Here is a 19,965-nt window from a genome sequence, read left to right on the forward strand (position 1 = left end):
TTTAGTTATTATAGTCATATTAATAAGTTTATGATCTGATATTTTAAAATCAATAATGTTAGTTTCTTTATACACGTCTTTATCATAATTATTACAATAAAATTTATCTATGCGACTCCCTTTGTTTGTTTTATATTCATACGTATATTGTTTTCTTAATAAATTCTGCATTCTATACACATCTATCAATTTGTAATTTTTAATAAAGTAATCCATATCCGGTTTTATTCTAATATCGTTTGGTGCTAAGTTACCTTCCCTATCTATATTATCTCCCACCCAATTAAAATCACCCCCTATAATAATATTTTCTGTAGCAAATTTCGCCACATATGTATTTAAATGTTCTAAAAATATTTTCTTTTGTTCCCTATTTGCTGGCATGTAAATGTTAATTATATGTATTTCATCAATTACAACGTGTATCATCCTCCCCTTGAAAAAATCTCCTACTTCAATTCTATCCCATACTAGGCCCTTTTTGTTTTTAAATAGTATTGCCACCCCCCACCCCCTTTTACATCTGTGTGTACATAATCATTAGTTATTAATATTCCGTTTAGTCTGCCCTCTATTAATGATTTCATGTTATCTTTAAATCCATTATGGGTTTCCTGTATTAATAGCACATCATAGTTTAAATCTTCTGGAAATTTTAACAATTTTTCTTTACTTATACCATTTATATTTATTGACAGGAGCTGTAAGTTTTTTTCCCTCCATTCCTGTCACATACCAGGGTGTTGCTTTTCATTTCTTACTGGTTATTTATCAATTATAATTTATTTATGTTATTGTGAATATTCACTGGAGGGGGCACCGGTTCCCCCCCCCCCCGTACTGAGACCATAGTGCTTCCACTCTCGGCCGTATTATTGCTTGTGTGTTGCATTGAGCTGTCTGTGTTACTCATTTGAGTTGATTCTTTGGTCCCTGTATCTGTGTCCGTGTCCGTTTCCAAATCTTCTTTTCTCTTTTCTCCACTGTCCTCTGTTTCATTTTCTTCCGATTCCATTGGCCCCTTTTCTTCATCCTCACTTTGACTGTCCAGGTCTGTTTTTTCCTCACAGGACTCCGTTTCTATATGCTTTCCCTCTTCTTTGTTTTGTTTCCTTTTCGATGACGATCTTTCCTGGGGTGAGATTGTATCCGTTTTTCTTTTTCGCCTCCCTCTCTTCGGCATGGGTGTTGAGGTTAATTGTGGAGTGTTATCCTCTTGCTGGGTAGGCTCTACCTCCAGGGTTTCAAATCTATTCCTTATGGGTATGCCTTCCTCTACTTGTATTTCTGATTTGCCGGTTTTGTTGGGGCTTAAATATCCCTCCCAATCTAGGGTCTTATGGGCCTCAATTTTTGTGATGTCCAGTTCTGGGAGGGTATGGATAGTTTCTTCTCTCTCCCTAACAGTTTTTATCAGGTTCATTATCTCCTCCGCCTGGTGTTGTTGTTGTTGTTGTTGTTTTGGTGGTTGTTGTTGTGGTTGTTTTTCTTGCGGGTTTCTTGACTCGCTGCTTCACCTTGTGGTCTTCTTGCTTCCTTTACCCGGGACAGTCTCTAGGACCATGTCCGGTATAGTGACACAAGGGGCACGCTCTGTCGTGCTCGGACCCCCGGTACCAGGTTTTGACTCGAAACCCTAATACATAGAAAAATATGGGTATTTTTTTGGCGTCTGCTTTGCTCACATATATCAGTCTATTGCCCGACTTGATTGGGGCAAACCCCCATATAGTTGCCATTTTATGAGTGATGGTCTTTACTCCCATTTTCTTCTGTAATTTTTCAACCAGCTCATTGGTGCTCACTTCCAGCGGCAGTGCCATAACGTGGACCTCCGTCGCTCGCGGTTCTATGTTTCTAATGAAGGGCACTGTCCTGTATACTCTCGCCACCATTCCTTTTATGATTATCTCATCCCCTTCTAGCAGCGGTTCATTCCTTTTGGGGTATATTACGCACTTATTCAGTCCCCCGTTCTGCATTGCCTCTATCTTGCCTATGTCAATCCCAGCGGTGTGTAGTGCCATAAGTACCTCGCTTTGCCTTGGTGTACTCTCCGCCCCATCAAAGTCTATAGTCTGGCACCCGGCCGGGTGGTTGACTATCATTTTGTTGTCTTCTATGATGGTCTGGAAATATTGTTTGATTTTAAATCCGCCTGGGCCATCCTGTCCCTCTCAATCCGTTTCCATTTTGTTTTGTGTGTGTACAGCCGAGAATGGGTCGCACACTACTATTATTCCTATTCCAGTTATTCTAAATGGGATTTCAATGCTTGGGAGCCGGTCAATGCTCAATTTATATATACTAAATCTATTGAATATCCTATTTAGCAACTATGCAACATATACAACAGCAAAAACAAATCTTGCCACTATTTATATATATGCTGAATATCACTCACTCCGTTCTGCTGCACCTAATCCCAGCTATTGTGCAGCAATACAGAATAAGTTAAAGTGTTATAAAAAAAGCTAAATCAACAAAAGTAAATCTCAAGTTGTTAGTATGAAAACCCTTTTACCTCTCTCTACCACATACAGTTTGCTTTGTCCTTGCCATTTTCAGACGATAAAACAACACACACTGTTCTTCTCAAGAAGGAGTATAAGATGTTTATTGAGCGTAAAAAATAGACGTTACATGAATACCATACAAATGTATTTCTTTTCCATTTACGTATTATATGCCGATATTATATTAATATTTTTACTCCTCTGTAATTGCTTGCAATGGCGATTATAATCATTTGTACCAAAATCGCAAATAAAATAAATATAACTGGCAGGGACTTATACAAAAGTTGAATAGTTAGCACATAAATAGTTGTTTTGTGTCATTGATTTGCTGAAATAAAGCATAAATTTGTAGATTTCACAAAAGAACAAAATTTATAACAATGTACAGGGAGGTAATCCCGCTTTAAATGACTACATACGTCTTTTAAGTTCGTTTTATAAGCTCGGTTGTCGATCAGGATAATTCTGCAAGCCAATTGTATTACTGCATGCAACGAAACATCTGATAATGGCTGTACCATTTTAGCATCTCGAGCATTGATTACAGTTTTAAATGTTTTCTTTACGTTTTAGTTCAGATTTTCAAACTACTTTTAGCTTATATTTTAACTACTATATCTTTGTATGTTCTGATTGCAATGGCTTTGATCTTTCAAATTTTTTAATTTTCTTTACATCATTGATCATACTTTGCATGCTTATCTAGAATCAATCTGATAATTTCATTCACCAGGGCCTAATTCTTTTACCAGCTGGCTTTTTTCCGTTTCATCTTTGCTGGTTTAATAACAGAAGAATCCATTCAAGTGGCGACGATGAGAATTGTTTTCATTTGAACATCTATTGTATGACGATGATGATGACTGTAATTGGTATTATAAATCATGCTGGTCGATTTTTGTAACACAGTCTGGGACGTAATACAAATTTGTGATCCATCGAATGTGGTAATGTGGTAATTGTTCGCACCAGCGTCTCGACTAGCAAGGGGAGGGGACATAAATGAAGAACGTGGAATGAGTGAACTGGAAAGCAATAGCTTCTAGAATAGAAGCAAAATACTCTAATTTCTGGAACAAGTTAAAAGTTTGAGGAAAGACATACTATTGGTAGCACCCAGCACTATAACAATCCGGACTGGAAAGACGTTTCGCACCGCGTTTGATTAGACAAGACAAGACGACAAGTTGGAGTATACACTTGTTGTTGCTCCTTCTGAACAATTCACCTATGGTGTTGATACAGAATCTAATATTCTTTAACGCCAACTATTATTTCCTTTCTTTAAGGCATGTAGGTAGAGTAAATATGTACGCTTTGTGGCCCATAAAGACAAGAATAATGTTATAAGACAATGTTCTCATTTAATAAAAATACACCTAATTATCATTTTTTTTAAACACTTGTCTGTATTTATCACATAAGTTTATAAAGCATACAATTATCCCTACATGATGTTATTAAGCGAACATAATTTTCTTTGTTAGGAATACGTAACTGAAATGATTACAGAAATGTTTACTAATAAGCGAAATAATTGATTTATTGTACAAGAGTGTGCAACCTATTAGATAAATGGAAGCAACTGACTTTGATCCTGAAGTAATGTACAACTTTAATTGTAATCATAGATGATAAGACCATTCATGTTTGTAGATGAAAAGTTATAAAAGTGTAACTTTCTTTATATATGAAAATATATGTCACATCACAAGCTGAAATGAGGAGAGGTAGGATAACATAAAAATATCATGGAATATTTATGTGTGTGTCTGTCTTTGTGTGTACGAGAGAGCAAATATTTTAATCATGCCACTTACGAAAGCCATGTAGTCAAAAGTGAATCTTCAGTACGTTCAGGTTAGAGAGAGTGAAAATTGGAAACACGCTTCAATACTCCTTTCCGTTATGTATGAATGCGAAATGTTGGCTTAGATTAAATACCTGGCATTCATTTAGACTTGTTTCATGTCATTAGATTTTAAAAAATCTCCATGCATTTAACGCCTTATATCACGCTTTTCAAAGCTGGTCTTAAGTTTCGTATTGATTCAGATATGTCATTAGCTTCTCGTTTATATTCAACGATTGCTTGATCTATAATTCCTAAATATATCTGTTTTAGACACTTTTTATATCACGTGATTATGTTGCTAACTTAGTTATTATTTTGTTTTGTTACTTTTAGGGGCGCTTTATTGGTTGTATCGAGAACTATGGTGGTCTCGATAGGTATCGAATCCGTGATGATTGGATTTCAAGTCCTATGCTTTGTCAAATGGGTTACTCCTGCTCGTCTTTCTTAAATTAAAAATGAGCTGTTTGATGTAGGGATTACTCAAAACAGGCTGTTGCATGATCCGTATTGATATCGAAGAAGGTGGAGCTGCAGTTTTATAGAACACAAGAGGATAAACAAACTGTATTGGATTGTATGTTTAATGTTAGTATATTGAAGTGTCAATTACATAGACAAAAAGATGTCAATAACTAATTTCACAACATGCATAATGTATGACTAAACACACTAAATTGAAATTCAGTAATCGTTTCTGACTATTCACACTGGTCAGATGTATACGACACTAAGACACAAAGAAATCCCACAATCGATCTCATGCTGCATGCAGTACCTTTTCCAACTTTAGAATTTTGTGAATATATTTATTTGTGCACATTTTTACGTTCCTAAATGCAGTAAATCAGTGCTCTCACTAATAATTCGTAAGCCTTTTCATTTCCTTCCTTAATGCTACAACATGACTTTCTTGCCTGAAGAAACATCATGACTTTCCTATCTCATGAAACAGCATGAATTACCAACGTTATGATACAACATAACTTTCCTGCCTTTTGATACAACATAACTTTCCTGCCTTATCAAACAGAATGACTTTCCGGCCTTATCAAACATAATGACTTTCCGGCCTTATCAAACAGAATGACTTTCCTGTCTTATCAAAAAGAATGACTTTCCTGCCTTATCAAACAGAATGACTTTCCTGTCTTATCAAACAGAATGACGTTCCTGCCACATGAAACAGGATAACGTTCCTGCGTTGTGATGCAGCATGCCTTTCTGTGTTTCGAAACAGCATAACATTCCTGCCTAATGTTACTGTATGGCGTTCCTGCCTTATCATACTGTATGGCTTTTAGGGGAAAAACAAAATGACCGTGGTGGCCTTATTTGTAATATGTTAAACAGACTTAGGATAATAGATAATGCTTTCGCAAATGGAACGTGCATCCATTATTTAAAATGTGAAAAATAAGGTTTCCACAAGAATTATCATATGGGTTCGTTGTTTAGTTCACAAGTTAGTAACATCAGCATTTACTCTTTCTTTGGAGGGGACGGGATTGTCCATACCCATAACGAAATCTACAACTTGCTAAAGAGTGCAAACATACAAATATTATAAGGCAAGTGGTTGTTCTAGACCTTAATTTCACGCGCACAGAGCTTCTTAGACAAGTCATTTGGACCAATCGGACTACATAAGCAATAAATGAATCAAATACATTGTTTGTGTGTGTTTGTGTGTGACTTAGATTTTAAACCTAGCTTTAACAATTTTTCGGTCATATCGCTATAATGTCTGCAGTGTGGCAGTTTATAGTGTTGTCTAGCACTGGGACATCGTGCCGCACACATGTAGCAAGATGTTCCACCCAGTCATATTATCATCACACCAGGCCGACCAGTCCTAACACTAGCCTCTTAATGCTGACCGCCAAGCGAGGCAGCTGTTAGTACCATTTTTGTAAGTCCCTGGTCAAATAAAGTAATGAATGAATTAAACACCCAAATATGCTAATGATTTCTTGAACGAATAAGTTAATTCAATAATTAGTGTATTCATTTTAGTTTAATTTCCAGTAATAAAGAGGCAATCTAGATTGACAAAGAGTAGAAATAATGAATCAAAGATGACTGGCAGTTTTGGTAATCGATATTATCAAAGATATATCGGGGGAATAGATGTTAAAATTGAATCTATCCAATGCTGAGTTAATGCTTACTGTTAAAACTTTATGAGTAAAGTTGGTGTTATAGGAAATATGAGTTTTTACTGTTTGATTGTAACTTTGACATTTCATCATTAACTGCAAAACTAGGTCATTAATGCAGACATCAGGTAAAATATAAAAGCAATAACCACTGCTTTAAGTAGACTAGATCTTGTAAGGTAAAAATGGAAAAGACAATAAATGACATTTTAGATCTGTAAAAACAAAACAATATTTCACTTGTATCGTCGACAGATTTATAACTAGAACAAACAACTTTGAAAATATTTAGTACCGATTCTAACAAAACTGTTAGATTGTAAGAACTTTAAGTTGAAAAGAACAAATGAGAAATAATAAGAACTATTTTGTCAACAACATATACGAACTGGAGATGGGATGGGGTGCTAAATTGTTCTAAAAATTAAAAATTTATTTTGGTTTATGCACATACAGTCATATTGACCACAGGATTCGTTAAGACTTCAACTGCATTCTAGGACAAAATGTAAAACAATGAGAGTTTATATACTCAGATAATGTGATGGTGTTTGCCGTTTTAACTACGTTGTGGCTTACACGCAATAATTTGAATACCACGTGGGAGCATGAATCGCTGCAAACAGTGTGACTGATACCAGTTAAAATCACTACTTTTGGTCTTTATGTGATTCTAAATGAATTGGTTGAGATCTGAGTCATTCATGCTGCATACTTCACACTACTACTCATATAATTCGGATATTTCAATCAAGATTTCAGTATCAAGTTTACTGCATGCTACTAGAACCTTCTACAAATTTTATCATCTGAATAATCCTCAAATTTATAACTGTTCACAGTGCCATCTATACTAGCTTATAAGTTGAATCAACTGTAAACAGCAAAGATTCTAATTGGCCGTCGCATAATGCACGTGCAGATTAGGGTCTATGCTGTCTGTTTCACTGATTACTTCTAACAAACTGCAGAGACCCAGTTATGTAGTATGCATTGAAATGCGTAAAAGCTTCAGTTGAGATTATTTTCTTTCCTTTTTTGAGAGGTGGTGGTCTTTATTCTAATTTAATAGATGCCATATATCTTCAGTGAAGTAATTATGTTATTACTAATTAATATTACAGAATATCATTATATATTTGAAGTTATTCCAAGGGATTTTATAATGATTTCACGCAGTCATCCTATGGTTTGCTTTGAGGACCTGTATTTCATTCTTTTTAATCCACTTTTGTAGTTCTAATGATCTATTCTATAATAAAACAAAAGCAATCAACATGAACACTATTTATGCCAAACATGATGTAAGCAGTAATTTAACGGAGACTATGAACATACAAATTTACCTGACCTGTAGATGCAAAAACAATAAATTGTGTCTTTGAAACAATATGTCGTCCTGATTGCTTAATGGATCCTTGACTGAAAGACTTCATTCCAAGTCAGTTAAGCTGGCTTAAAGCGTATGTGTGTGTACTTAATATATGTGTATTTCATTTAACTATAAATTAATTTATTGAATACCTTTTTGGCAATACGCAAAACATTTATGTCAGCAGTAACCAAACCTGACATTGTTAAAGGAGTCAAACATTCATGACAGATACCAGAGCTACTAGCTTACTATCAGTCAATAGTAGTGTAATGTCGTTTAGTGTTATATTCCATAGTAATATAATAATAACATTTAGTGACTGGTTAATTTCATTAACATGTAGTAAAAGAATTAGTACAAAGTGTCCAGTATTAACAGTTTACAAAAATCTTTTGAAAGATTTATATGTATTCTATAGGTACACAAAGACTTGTTTGAAATAAAGGATTTTTGCTGCAAATCTCATGCAGTTGGTACACCAATACCTCCCACAATGCATCACTCTACTGGAAGCGGATCTGGGTCAGCGCCACACTTCCGTCAATCCTTAGGGTGTCAATACTAGACAGCTGCTTGATTCGGTGATGAAACTCCAGGAGATGCTGGTTATTCACAGCAACCTACATAGAGAATTTTAACTGAGTAAAGGGTTCATATTGTTTTTCTATCAGTTCAATTCATTATAATATGATTTATTTTAAAGAATTACTTAACCCCAGACAAACAAGAGAATATATTGACATTTAAAATTCATATTGTTTGAAAAAAGAATGAAACTGATACCGATTACTGCCATTATTTTTATAAATTATACAAACTGTACTGTCTAAAGTCGTTTATTAGTCGGGTCAAACTGAAAATAACAAAGGTCCTGATCTCCCGTAGCATAAAGCACCCGCAGATCAGGGACTATAATGTTTGCTCTCCTCTACTGACTATTCCTAATAAACTGCACAGGCTCTGATCTGCTGGTGCATTATGCAATGGCAGATCTAGGTCAGGGAAGTTTACAGCTGGACTCTTGTTACACATGAGTGCCAGTGGTATTCACACATCAGTGACTGAGCATAAATTTTCTGTATTATATTTTCTACGTACTGAATATATCCATATAAGAAAGTCCAGTGAAGCTATTCATAGATTGAATATGTCCAAGAGTTTGCTAAGGGTATCTAGAAGAGTATGTTGATCTATCTATTATGACAAGTTTGGCTAAAAACACTAGGAAATGCGGGGAATACCTCAATGGTGGTGACGTACACCTCTTTGTCGAATACCACATGTGAGATCTTTTACTTAAATAGGGTGTGACTCTCCTTGTACACGGGACCACTATTCAGTTTTGGCGTACTGTTCAGTATCATACCCGTCAACGATGTTAATGGAATTATTCTGAAACAGTCTCTTGCTCCGCAGAAATATCAATTGGGAACCATTGGTACTAGTGGCCAGTGTGCTAATCTCGATGCCAAGCAAGATACTGAGTGTGGAGACTTTAAATTCGTGCACTGGAGAAGGGATCCTATTGTTTCTCCTGAACCTTATTGTATAATGTGGTCTTATATATGTGCATTGGAGGAAGATTTACTATTGTTCCCCTTAAGGGCTTCTTGTCTATTTGGTCCTTGAACTGGTGGATTGGGGAAAGGATCCAATAGTTTCCCTTGAAGGCTTATTGTGCATTGGGACTTTAAATTCATACATTGGGGAGGGGATACTATTGCTTGTCTTATCAGGTTCGCTGAGTCCATACATTCGTAGATCAGGAAAGAGATCCAAATATTTCCTTTCAAAGCATATTATACACTGAAATCTTACATTGGTGGATTGGGGAAGAGATCTTATTCTTTCCATTGAAGGTGAATTGTGTATTGAGTCCTTAAATGAATTGATTGGGGAAAGCGTCCAAGTATTTTCATTTATGACGCACTATGCATTGGGACCATCAATTCGTGGATCGGAGAACTGGTCATACTTTTCCCCATAATGCTTATTGTTTATTGGGACGTTAAACTCTAGGATTGGGGAAGGGGATTAAGTTATTACCCTTGAAGGCTTACTGTACACTGGGGCCTTAACTCGAAGTTTGGGGAAGGGGATTATGTTATTACCCCTGAAGGCTTATTGTAAACTGGATCCTTAAGTCATAGATTGGGGATGGGGATTATGTTATTACCCTTGAAGGCTTATTGTAAACTGGATCCTTAACTCCAAGTTTGGGGAAGGGGATTTTATAATTTCCATTGAAGGCTCGTTGTCTGTTGGGTTATCAAAATTGTGGTTTGTTGCGAACACAATAAAGGCAGATCAGCACACAAAGAAAAATAGTGAATTCGTAGTATCTGGTACAAAGAAAGTTCTCAGGGTTTTAATAGTTTTCAGCCCAAATGCATGAAACTCGAAAACGGAAACAATTCCAATGCAAACAATTGCAATTACAAAATATTGCTGAAACTGAAATTATTTATTTCTTCTATTTCTGCTATAAAGACTAAAAGATCTGAGCATATAATATGGGTTATATTGGATACATTGCGTGTGAGATAACGGACAAACTAACGTTTAACAACAATTACAATTAAAATGTAAGGTGTTTTTTACATTAATGCAATTTAGGGAAACTGTTGCTTAGTTACTCTACATTTAGTTACCAAAAAAAAAAAAAAAAAAACAACACACATTTGAGGACTGCTTACTGGATAAAGTTCTGGAGGTCAGATTAAACTTAGAGCAATCACTTTGGTAGCTATCGTTAATCACATAATTACTAGTACGAAAAATTCTCATGTTATCCACTTTTACATGTACTGTAATCCAGGAGTTGAATCCAAAGGTCACTAACACATAATGTGTTTTACATTCATGACTCAGAATACAACACACTGACATAACATATCGAAAGTGTTTTGAAATTTGAGTACATATGGCCTTCGAACACAATTCCATGTTTAATAGGAAGGCATACATATGACCTCCTGACCCAATTCCAGGACCGAAAAGGAAGAAACTAAAATATAATCCTGCTATGTATACCACCAAACATAGAAAGCAAAACAGCTTAAACAGGCGTACTGGGGAATGAATATAAAAATGGAAGGTTGGATGAAACGTAGAGTATCAAAATGGGGATGTGTTTAGCATGCAACCAGAAACGTAGAGTATCAAAATGTGTACGTGTTTAGCATGTAGCCAGAAACGTAAAGTATCGAAACGTGTATGTGTTTACCATGTAGCCCACGTCCGCATAGTTAATGTCAAATATTACGATATCCAACCAAAAGCAGAGTCAACATTTTACTGTGGATTGTGATAGATAGAACCTTATATATGTAGATGCTTGCTGTGTTTAAACACAGTAAAATGTTCTTGTTTCTATTATTATTCTCCAAGGTGGTACGGTTTAATAACGATAAATTAGCACCAATGCATTGGACTTCTAGCCATTTATTTCATTCTGGATCAAATAGTTAGCACGACCTCTAACCTTGACATTCTAATATGTGCCCAGTTGTTTTTGCAGGCTGGAATTAGATGGTGTTGCACATCTTATAAAATCTGAACAAAACATTCGACAGAGTCATATATAGGGTAGGCTAACTTTTGGAATAAAACGCAAACCAGGTATTTTATCGTTGCCGCTTTTGACAATAGCATAAAGCATCTGAAGGTCCAGAGTACCGACTTATGAACAAACTGATGAAGTCGAGGCAGACTTGTCATTAGCTATTGGCTTTCATTAATCTAATTTCTGGATGATAAGGAAATCAAAACATGTATAGTCAGAAAACTGTGATAATGTGCAGTATTGACTATCAAATTACTGATATTATCATTGGATTTTGTGGATTAATTGAATGAAACAATAATGGCCATGAAGGACCAATTAGCAGGCAAAAAGGGTCTTATAAAATCAGTGTGTTTTAGTACCTTATACTGGTGGTCTTCAATCAATATTATCATATCAAATGGTGCATTTGGAATGAAAGGGAAATGCGACATATCTCTTTCCTCTCTTCCCCAGTTACCATGCTCCCGGTGATTCCGAACTAAGACGTTCCTATCGGAATTGAAACTAAATCGTGCATCAACCACCAGCCCAACATGACTTGGTTCGAAGCTCATTCCATTTTGAAGATAAATAGAAAATCTGTGAATGAAATATTTCCATACATTATAAACTTGAAATAAAAAAAGCGAATTTCACAATCACGTCACTTTAAATAGCAAGGTGTGTGTGTGTGTGTGTGTGTGTGTGAGAGAGAGAGAGAGAGAGCACGATAAGAATGATGTAATATGATAAATAATTTTCAACTATTACTAACTTTGATATTATTCTTATTAAACAGCCTACATACTACGGGTTAATATATGCGAGCATCAAACATTCCTTTGTATAAACCTACTGAAAGTATATTTCTCTTGAAGCTAACGTCAAAGAAGCCAATAATTTAGAAGCAAGATGATTACAAAGATAACTTAAGTAGATCTAACATTGAAAGTAAAGCTAAAATTCACGCAAAACACATACATAATAAATCTGAAAATAAAACACAATTTTGCATCATGTTAGTATATATTTTTGTTCTGAAAAACAATGCATATATTTCGGCAGATGGGGCAATTTGCCCCTCTGGCTGTTGTTGTTGTGTGTATGCATCCACTTCATCTTCAGAATACCCCAGTTCAATGGGTGCGTGCAGACTATTTTGAAAGAACTATTGTTAAAACTTTACTAAAAGTGTCTGTCAATTACAAAGTAAAAGGAAAATATGGTTCGGCCTATAGAATGTTACGTTTATAGATTATAGATGTAAACTTATATTTCTTTTCTCCTACAAAAACACTAAAAACAAAAAATAACCCACAATAATAATTTAGCAACAATTAAAAACAAATTCGAAGAATGATCACTGTGAATAGTATGTAGTTTTCTCTGCAGTAAAATGGCATATCCATTCCCACCAAAGAAACTAATATGTGTAAACACCTGGCATGAAACTGTAATAAATAAATGATGTCATCCTCATTCCCACCAAAGAAACTAATATGTGTAAACACCTGGCATGAAACTGTAATAAATAAACGATGTCATCCTCATTCCCACCAAAGAAACTAATATGTGTAAACACCTGGCATGAAACTGTAATAAATAAACGATGTCATCCTCATTCCCACCAAAGAAACTAATATGTGTAAACACCTGGCATGAAACTGTAATAAATAAACGATGTCATCCTCATTCCCACCAAAGAACTCACAAGAATGAACAGCTAGCATTACACTCTACCACTGTACCAAGTAAAATAGACCGCTCCGGTGGCCTGGTGGTTAGAGCGTCCGCCTCGGATGCGGAAGGTCGTGGGTTCGATCCCCGGCCGAGTCGTATGAAAGACTTACAAAAATGGTGCTAACAGCCTTGCGTGGCCCCCAGCATTAAGAGGTTAGGGTTAGGACTGGTCGGCCTGGTGTCAGGATAATGTGACTGGTTGGGACATGCTATATGTCTGCAGCATGATGCTCCAGTGCTAGACATCATTACAAACTGTCACACTGCAAACATCATAGCGATATGACTGAATTTTTTTAAAGCTACGTTAAAAATCCAAATCACACACACACACACACACACCCCAATTAAACTAGCGCCTCCATTCCCACCAAAGCAGACCGCTCCGCTGTCCTAGTGGTAAGGGCGTCCGCAGCGGATGCGGGAGATTGCGGGTTCGATCCCCACGAATGATAAAAAATTGTACTGACAGCTGCCTCGTTGTCGCTCAGCATTAAGAGGTTAGTGTTAGGACTGGTCGGCTTATTCCGCCTATTTGTTTTCCTTTTTGTGACATTAGTGCCATGCTACGTGTCGGCGGTATAATGCCCCAGTGCTAAAAATCACTAAAATCTGCCACAATGCAGACATCGTAGTGATATGACTGAAAAATTGTTAATAATCCAAATAACACATAAATACATTCCCCACGAAAGCACCCCACATGGGTAAATAGATGGCATTACACTATACCAAGTAAATTAACATCTCCATTCCCACCAAAGCACTCACATCATTTCACTGTACCATGTAAAATGGCACCTCCATTTCCAGCAAGGCACTCACATGAGTTAACACCTGGCATTATACTGTGCTTAATATATAAATGCGAATTACCACCATTAAATGAAACAAAGAAGAAATTTTAAAAAATCCCACGCAGCATATGTGCAAGTAAGCGCAACTAATTGAAAATAAGTATGTTAATTAGCAGTGTTAATTGCCCTAAGAGTTGACCTTAAGGAATAAATGTGGGAATAACATGGACTCTTCAGAACAGATGAGTTAATCGTCGTGTACGTTCAGTACCGAAATACATGTAGCTTGATACTGCTTTGAACTCTTATCAAGATATATTCAATCAACTGTTAGATATTGTTACTCATTAAAGACATGTATAAAACAACTGTAGCTTGCTTGGTCATTAAGACCGAATTAACTGGATGTAATCACATATTCTAATGTATAGTTTTGGAAGGTAATACGTTCAAATAAGGTTAAGCTTATCATTTCTGTGTGAGCTGACATAGGGAACAGTCCAATCAGAGTGTATACCTAAATTAGTGCACATGTGTCGAGCAAAAACTGGATCTGGCGCAAGACGTTTGTTTTATTTTTGTACAATAACAGCAACATCTTTAGCTGTTAATGCCAATGCCTGAATAACCATAAACACCGTTGAGTCTAGCAAGGATGATATAGTTATAGTTGGAAAGAACTGAATTAATTCCATTTCTTGTATACAGACCTGAACTTATAGTGCTTTGCAGCCTTTCTTTATGCACTCTTCTGTGTCATGATAGATGCCAAGATGCACTACAGATTGACAATTTTACTTGCTGTCGTTATTGCAAAACAATTACTTCACTTTTACTGGTGTTGGTGGTTAATCGGTCTTTGCAGCTAACGTGGTGTATTAACGCTTGATCATAGTTTCGGCAAATGTTCCCCACAACGTCTTCTAATTTTAAATGATGATGATGTTATTATTTTTCTACAGCTAAATTCCAAATTGAAACAGCACTCTTGTAAATGTCGAGCTGTATCACTGATCTTTTGAGCACAGCCAAAGACTGGCCACGTGATCATTTAAATGGTTAAACCTGGATGTAGCCCATTACAAACTTTCCACTGGTTTGCATCATTATGCACCATTAATGAAAGACTGTTTTTAACATATGATTTTTTTTATATTTAAGTTATATTTTTCAATGAAAATACATTTCTATAGAATGCAAATGCTGTCACTGTGAAGCAGTTGGTACAACAACACTCTTTGTGGCAGTGTTATCCAGTCTTACATGATCACAACCTGTGTTCCAAAAGTTGACGGTATTGGTTGAATTTCACTAAGGCTTGTTTCAGTTTGGAATTAGCAGCAAAGATAGCATATCATAATGTTAAAGGTGTGTGAGAAATAAAGTATCATTTATCAATAACTTTTGGTTTTGATGTTTTGTACTAACAATGAAATTTGTCAAAATGTTTAAGGCGGCGTATTGACACAATTTTTTCAAGCACTTTCTACAGCGACTGAAAAGGTACTTCAAAGTGGGTAAAAATAACAATTCTTTAAAAAAATACCAGGAGCCATATAGCAAGAAGCAAAGGGAGTTCGATGCTTATAAACAAAGTAAAGAAAAACCGAGAGTTAAACGTCCAGCACGGATTATCAACATGCATACAAACTGTTTCCTTATAAACACCATATCTACCTACATGCACTCTAATTCAAAGCAGTTTCGTTCCTCAGTTTTACTTCAAAGTACTTTTTGAAAAAAATATTATTCTATGTACGTTTTCTTTAGTTTTTATACTAATGCGCTTACCCCATATGTAGAGTGTTTATTAATCAAAATAAACCCCCCAAAGAAAACAATATTATATTCTGCCTCCTCCATTTCTAAACATAAACAAGTGCACTAAAGATAACAGCATTGACTGTGCTGTCAAAGGGTGAGAGGCCAAAGTATATGTACATCTGTGCTAAAATCATTTACCTTGTGGGGATGGAGCTTGGAATTCCACTTATGAAGATCATTTTGCCCGGGTAGATGCCACCTGGGATATTTTGCACAAAGGGTGTTGGCTGAAACAGATATTAAACAAATTATGGAATGATGTGAACAATATTGGTTATTAAATTAAGACTTGATTTCATTCCGTATGCAAATAGGAAACAGACGTGGATACCACCTCATCGGAATATACCAGTCGCATCCTCACACAAGAGTAAGGTCTACACCCTCCTTTTATGACATTCTGTCTTACCTTGCTATGAAAAATTTCACCAAGTTCCGTCCTAAAACCCGATTCTGCTGATGTCGTATTTTATGCTGTGTAGATACTGCCTTCAACTTTACAATAAATACAAATGACTTGCATTTAAAACCCAAAAGACGAGTGAAAAATGCTAAAATGATTGTGGGTAGGCAGTCGCAAGTTTTGCATACAATTAATGTACTCCAAAACGACGCAAAGATGTGTGTGGTAAAGTTATCAAGGCGAAAATAACCGCACTTTCAGGCTATGGATTATGCACTTACGGATAAGAGCAGTTATTCAGTTGAATAGAAAACGATTGGCTACATTAATGCTTGATTGCGCTCACGTAGCTTTGGAAAAGGTTTAGCAGTAAATACTAAATCTACGAAGACTGGAGTAAAAGGAACTTACAGGGTTAAAAATGGGTGCTGCCGGGTACATTAATGGGCCTGGTGGAGGTGGGTATCCGCCTGCTGTCCCAGAAAACTGGAAAGACAAGGACTTTGTGTCCAGATATATGCCTTACTGGCAACATTAAACATATATGCGTTTATGTAATGGAAATAAAATATATTTGTATTAGTACCTAGCACAGTTTTGAACATATTTGTTTACTGGACATATATAATATGATTGAAACTAATTCTCCTATATTCCTCTTGAGGTATTTCGTTATAATAAAACACGTTCAACACATTTTCAAAACTACTGTCATTATTTCAAATAATTTTATTTGTCAGATATGATTTATTACGATTTCCCAAAAACATTAAGTTATAAGAAAATAACAAGACTGATATGTAAGATGACGTAGCAAGTGAGAATTTATAAAGTTAAGGAACATTTTAATTTATACAGAATTAACATTAAACAATGTAAATTTTAACACAAATGCTCTGCATTTAAATGTGTAGGACATACATAAAACTAATAATTAATTTATTTATTACTGTTATATTGAGGTACATGCTAACATAAAGCAATATTCATGACTGAATTGTATTGTATCTTATAGTGAACAATAATATTGATTGAACACTATATACGGTACACTACACATCTCTTGTAAGGAATTTATACACCATTTCCTTGCCATATTTACTCGCTTATACGTCGAGTCCAACTACAAACCACATAGATCCTGATCTGCCACCGCATCATGCGCCGGCAAATCAGGGTCTATGATGTTTGTTCCACTGATGGCAGATTTGGGTCTGTGCAATTTGCAGTTGGACTCAACTTACAAGCGAGTATATACGACAATACACAGGACCAAACGTTACCATACTTTGAATAATTGTAACAGGGACAAAATAGAAACGTAAAATCAATGAATACATTATTTAATCCCGTGATCTCAGTTTTTGAGTGTTTGGGGTTGAGGGATGGGGTAATTGTTGCTAAAGAAGTATAAGACAAGAAATTATATACGCAAATATTCTGATCGGAGAGAGCACTTTTTGGCGTCATAAGATGATGAAAATAGATTTCTCAAGTTTGTAATAAAACATTTACGCATTCAAAATACATGGAATACATGACATTTCCAGAATATAAATGGCTTAAAATACAAGTTTATTTTGGTAATTAAATACTCCGAATATGATGTTTATCATCTGGGCTTATTAACGGAAGTGATGTAGATATTTTACTTTCCTTACGGATATCCAAGAGATGTGATCTCTTCTACTTGTGAAAGAAATGTAACTAACACAACTTTCCGTCAACGTGGTTACAGACAAAAACAACTTGTGCTGCATGCTCCGTAAAGACTCATTGGTCAATACACATTGGGAACAGAAACCATTTACAGGATATTTTCCCCGGTAAAGTTGTTAAAGAAAAATACAACATAAGTATAAATGTGCGCATGGAACACAAACAGTCCCCGTCCACCAGTCAAAATATTACTTATAATAAGAGATCACTGAATTATGAGATATCAAAAGTTCATTACTGTACTGAAAATATTGATGGTGTTTAAAGGCACGTCATGTGACGTAAGGCTATATCAAATACATCTGGGGCCCCGAGTGGCCGAGTGGTCTAAAGCGCTCTTCGTTACGGATCACTGCCATCTCACCTCTGTCTGCGGCGGTTCGAGTCTAAGATTCAGCCAATGTGGGCATGTGAGAAAGCTTGCCAGTAGCTTCTCGTGGGTCGGTGGTTCTTTCCGGGGTTTTCCGGGTTCTTCCTCCACCATTAATACTGGCCGCCATGTATAGCCTATCGTGCTGAAAAATGGCGTTAAACCCCACAACAACATCAAATACATCTATGCCGACCTGACCTGGTTTGGGAATGACTTCAACCCGCACCTATCCGGTCGTCAGGCATTCATACCAATGCGCCACTATGGCTCATACAATTTAATAAATATCACTTAATTGGTCACAACAACCGATTTTAAGGGTAAATATATATTCAGCGAATTTACATTCGTCTCATATTTCCTGACTTTGGCGAAACAGAAGTGAACATACGAATTATTTTAAAAGTCACTTAAGAGAGAGCTGGATATGGTGGACTAGAAATACGTCCTTTCAACAAGTTTATTGGCTTTGATATGAACTGAGGACAGGGAATATATGACTTTGAAGAAAGATCTAGCCTTGGTGGACGCTATAGTTACAATAGTTTGGCACTCTTGTATGCATGTACCCAAACAGACAGAACCCTAAAACAGTACACCCCTTCCAGCCAAAGAGACCATGAACAAATCAAGCATTTTGATCTAACTACATGTCCAGGAGAGAAGACAGATTTGACAGAATAAACCCACATAAATTAGCAAAGTTCAATATGCACTCGAACACTCTAGGCATAGCGAAACATACTCAGTGGTCGATTACCCCTAATGCAACGGATGTAGGTTCACATGATAAATGCCTTACATGAATATATCCATACGTATGTCTTCGAGTGGTATGGTGCAGTTGTAACGCGCTTGCTTTGCGTCACAAAGGCCCCAGGTTCAGTCATTATCTGCTGAATGTGCGTAGGTCAGTGGTTACCCTTACAAAATTATTGGTTCTTGTCTCCTAGTTCTAATGCTTACACCAAAAGAATAGATTATACTATGACAACATCTAATCCCTTGAGATTCGTTTGTACAATGTATGCAATCTTGTTGCAAGATGAACGTAAAATAAATAAAATAAAATTTTACAAGAGACGGGATTTCCAAATGGATCTGGTGGATTTTGATGCCTCCTAGAACTACGAGATGAGTAACAACTGAAATCGGTGTTCTGTGCCTATATTTTCCAAAACGTTGCCCATTGACAGCGACCTGTAATATAGTATTAGGTTAAAACAATTAGTATAGCTTGTTTGTGTACAAAAATATAAATAAATCTGTTGGCTAAAAAGCATTTGATGTGTCACACAGAAACTTTCCAAACCATGTACAATATCATTGATTCATTGGCCTATGTATAAACAACTTAGAAACAGATCCTTTCGATAATGGATACTGGGTAAAATGTTCAATTAAATCTAAGAAACAGTGAAAAACACAATATAAGTGCTGAAACATGGCAATTAAAATCAATATTACTCCGACATATTTTTAAAAATGCACCGGAAAAAGGAAAATCAACCCCTTTAACAATTATGAACCAATTAAATTTATGTTAGCAACAGTCTCTGTTGTATGTATGACATTTTGGTTCGTGCTTTAGTCGCAGTATCCAGCATGTTATGATTACATATGATAAATAGCAACATTTTAATAATATTTAAAA

The 19,965-nt window shown here is 35.9% G+C and overlaps 1 protein-coding gene across 1 annotated transcript in view; it reads right to left on the reverse strand.

The window, feature by feature from the left end:
* Positions 1-6,376: 6,376 nt before the first annotated feature.
* The window catches only part of LOC149805011 (galectin-4-like), a 42,531-nt gene continuing 28,942 nt past the window's right edge, over positions 6,377-19,965 (reverse strand). Inside the window, exons 4-8 of the mRNA XM_089946500.1 lie at positions 19,389-19,511; positions 16,631-16,705; positions 15,955-16,043; positions 11,836-12,055; positions 6,377-8,528 (exon numbers count right to left, since the gene is read on the reverse strand). Coding sequence (XP_089802626.1) covers positions 8,412-8,528; positions 11,836-12,055; positions 15,955-16,043; positions 16,631-16,705; positions 19,389-19,511 — 624 coding nt within the window. The 3' untranslated portion in view covers positions 6,377-8,411. The remainder of the gene's footprint in view (positions 8,529-11,835; positions 12,056-15,954; positions 16,044-16,630; positions 16,706-19,388; positions 19,512-19,965) is intronic.

This window comes from Sinohyriopsis cumingii, chromosome 2, assembly GCF_028554795.1.
Source record: "Sinohyriopsis cumingii isolate HCF-2022 chromosome 2, ASM2855479v2, whole genome shotgun sequence".
NCBI lineage: Eukaryota > Metazoa > Mollusca > Bivalvia > Unionida > Unionidae > Sinohyriopsis > Sinohyriopsis cumingii.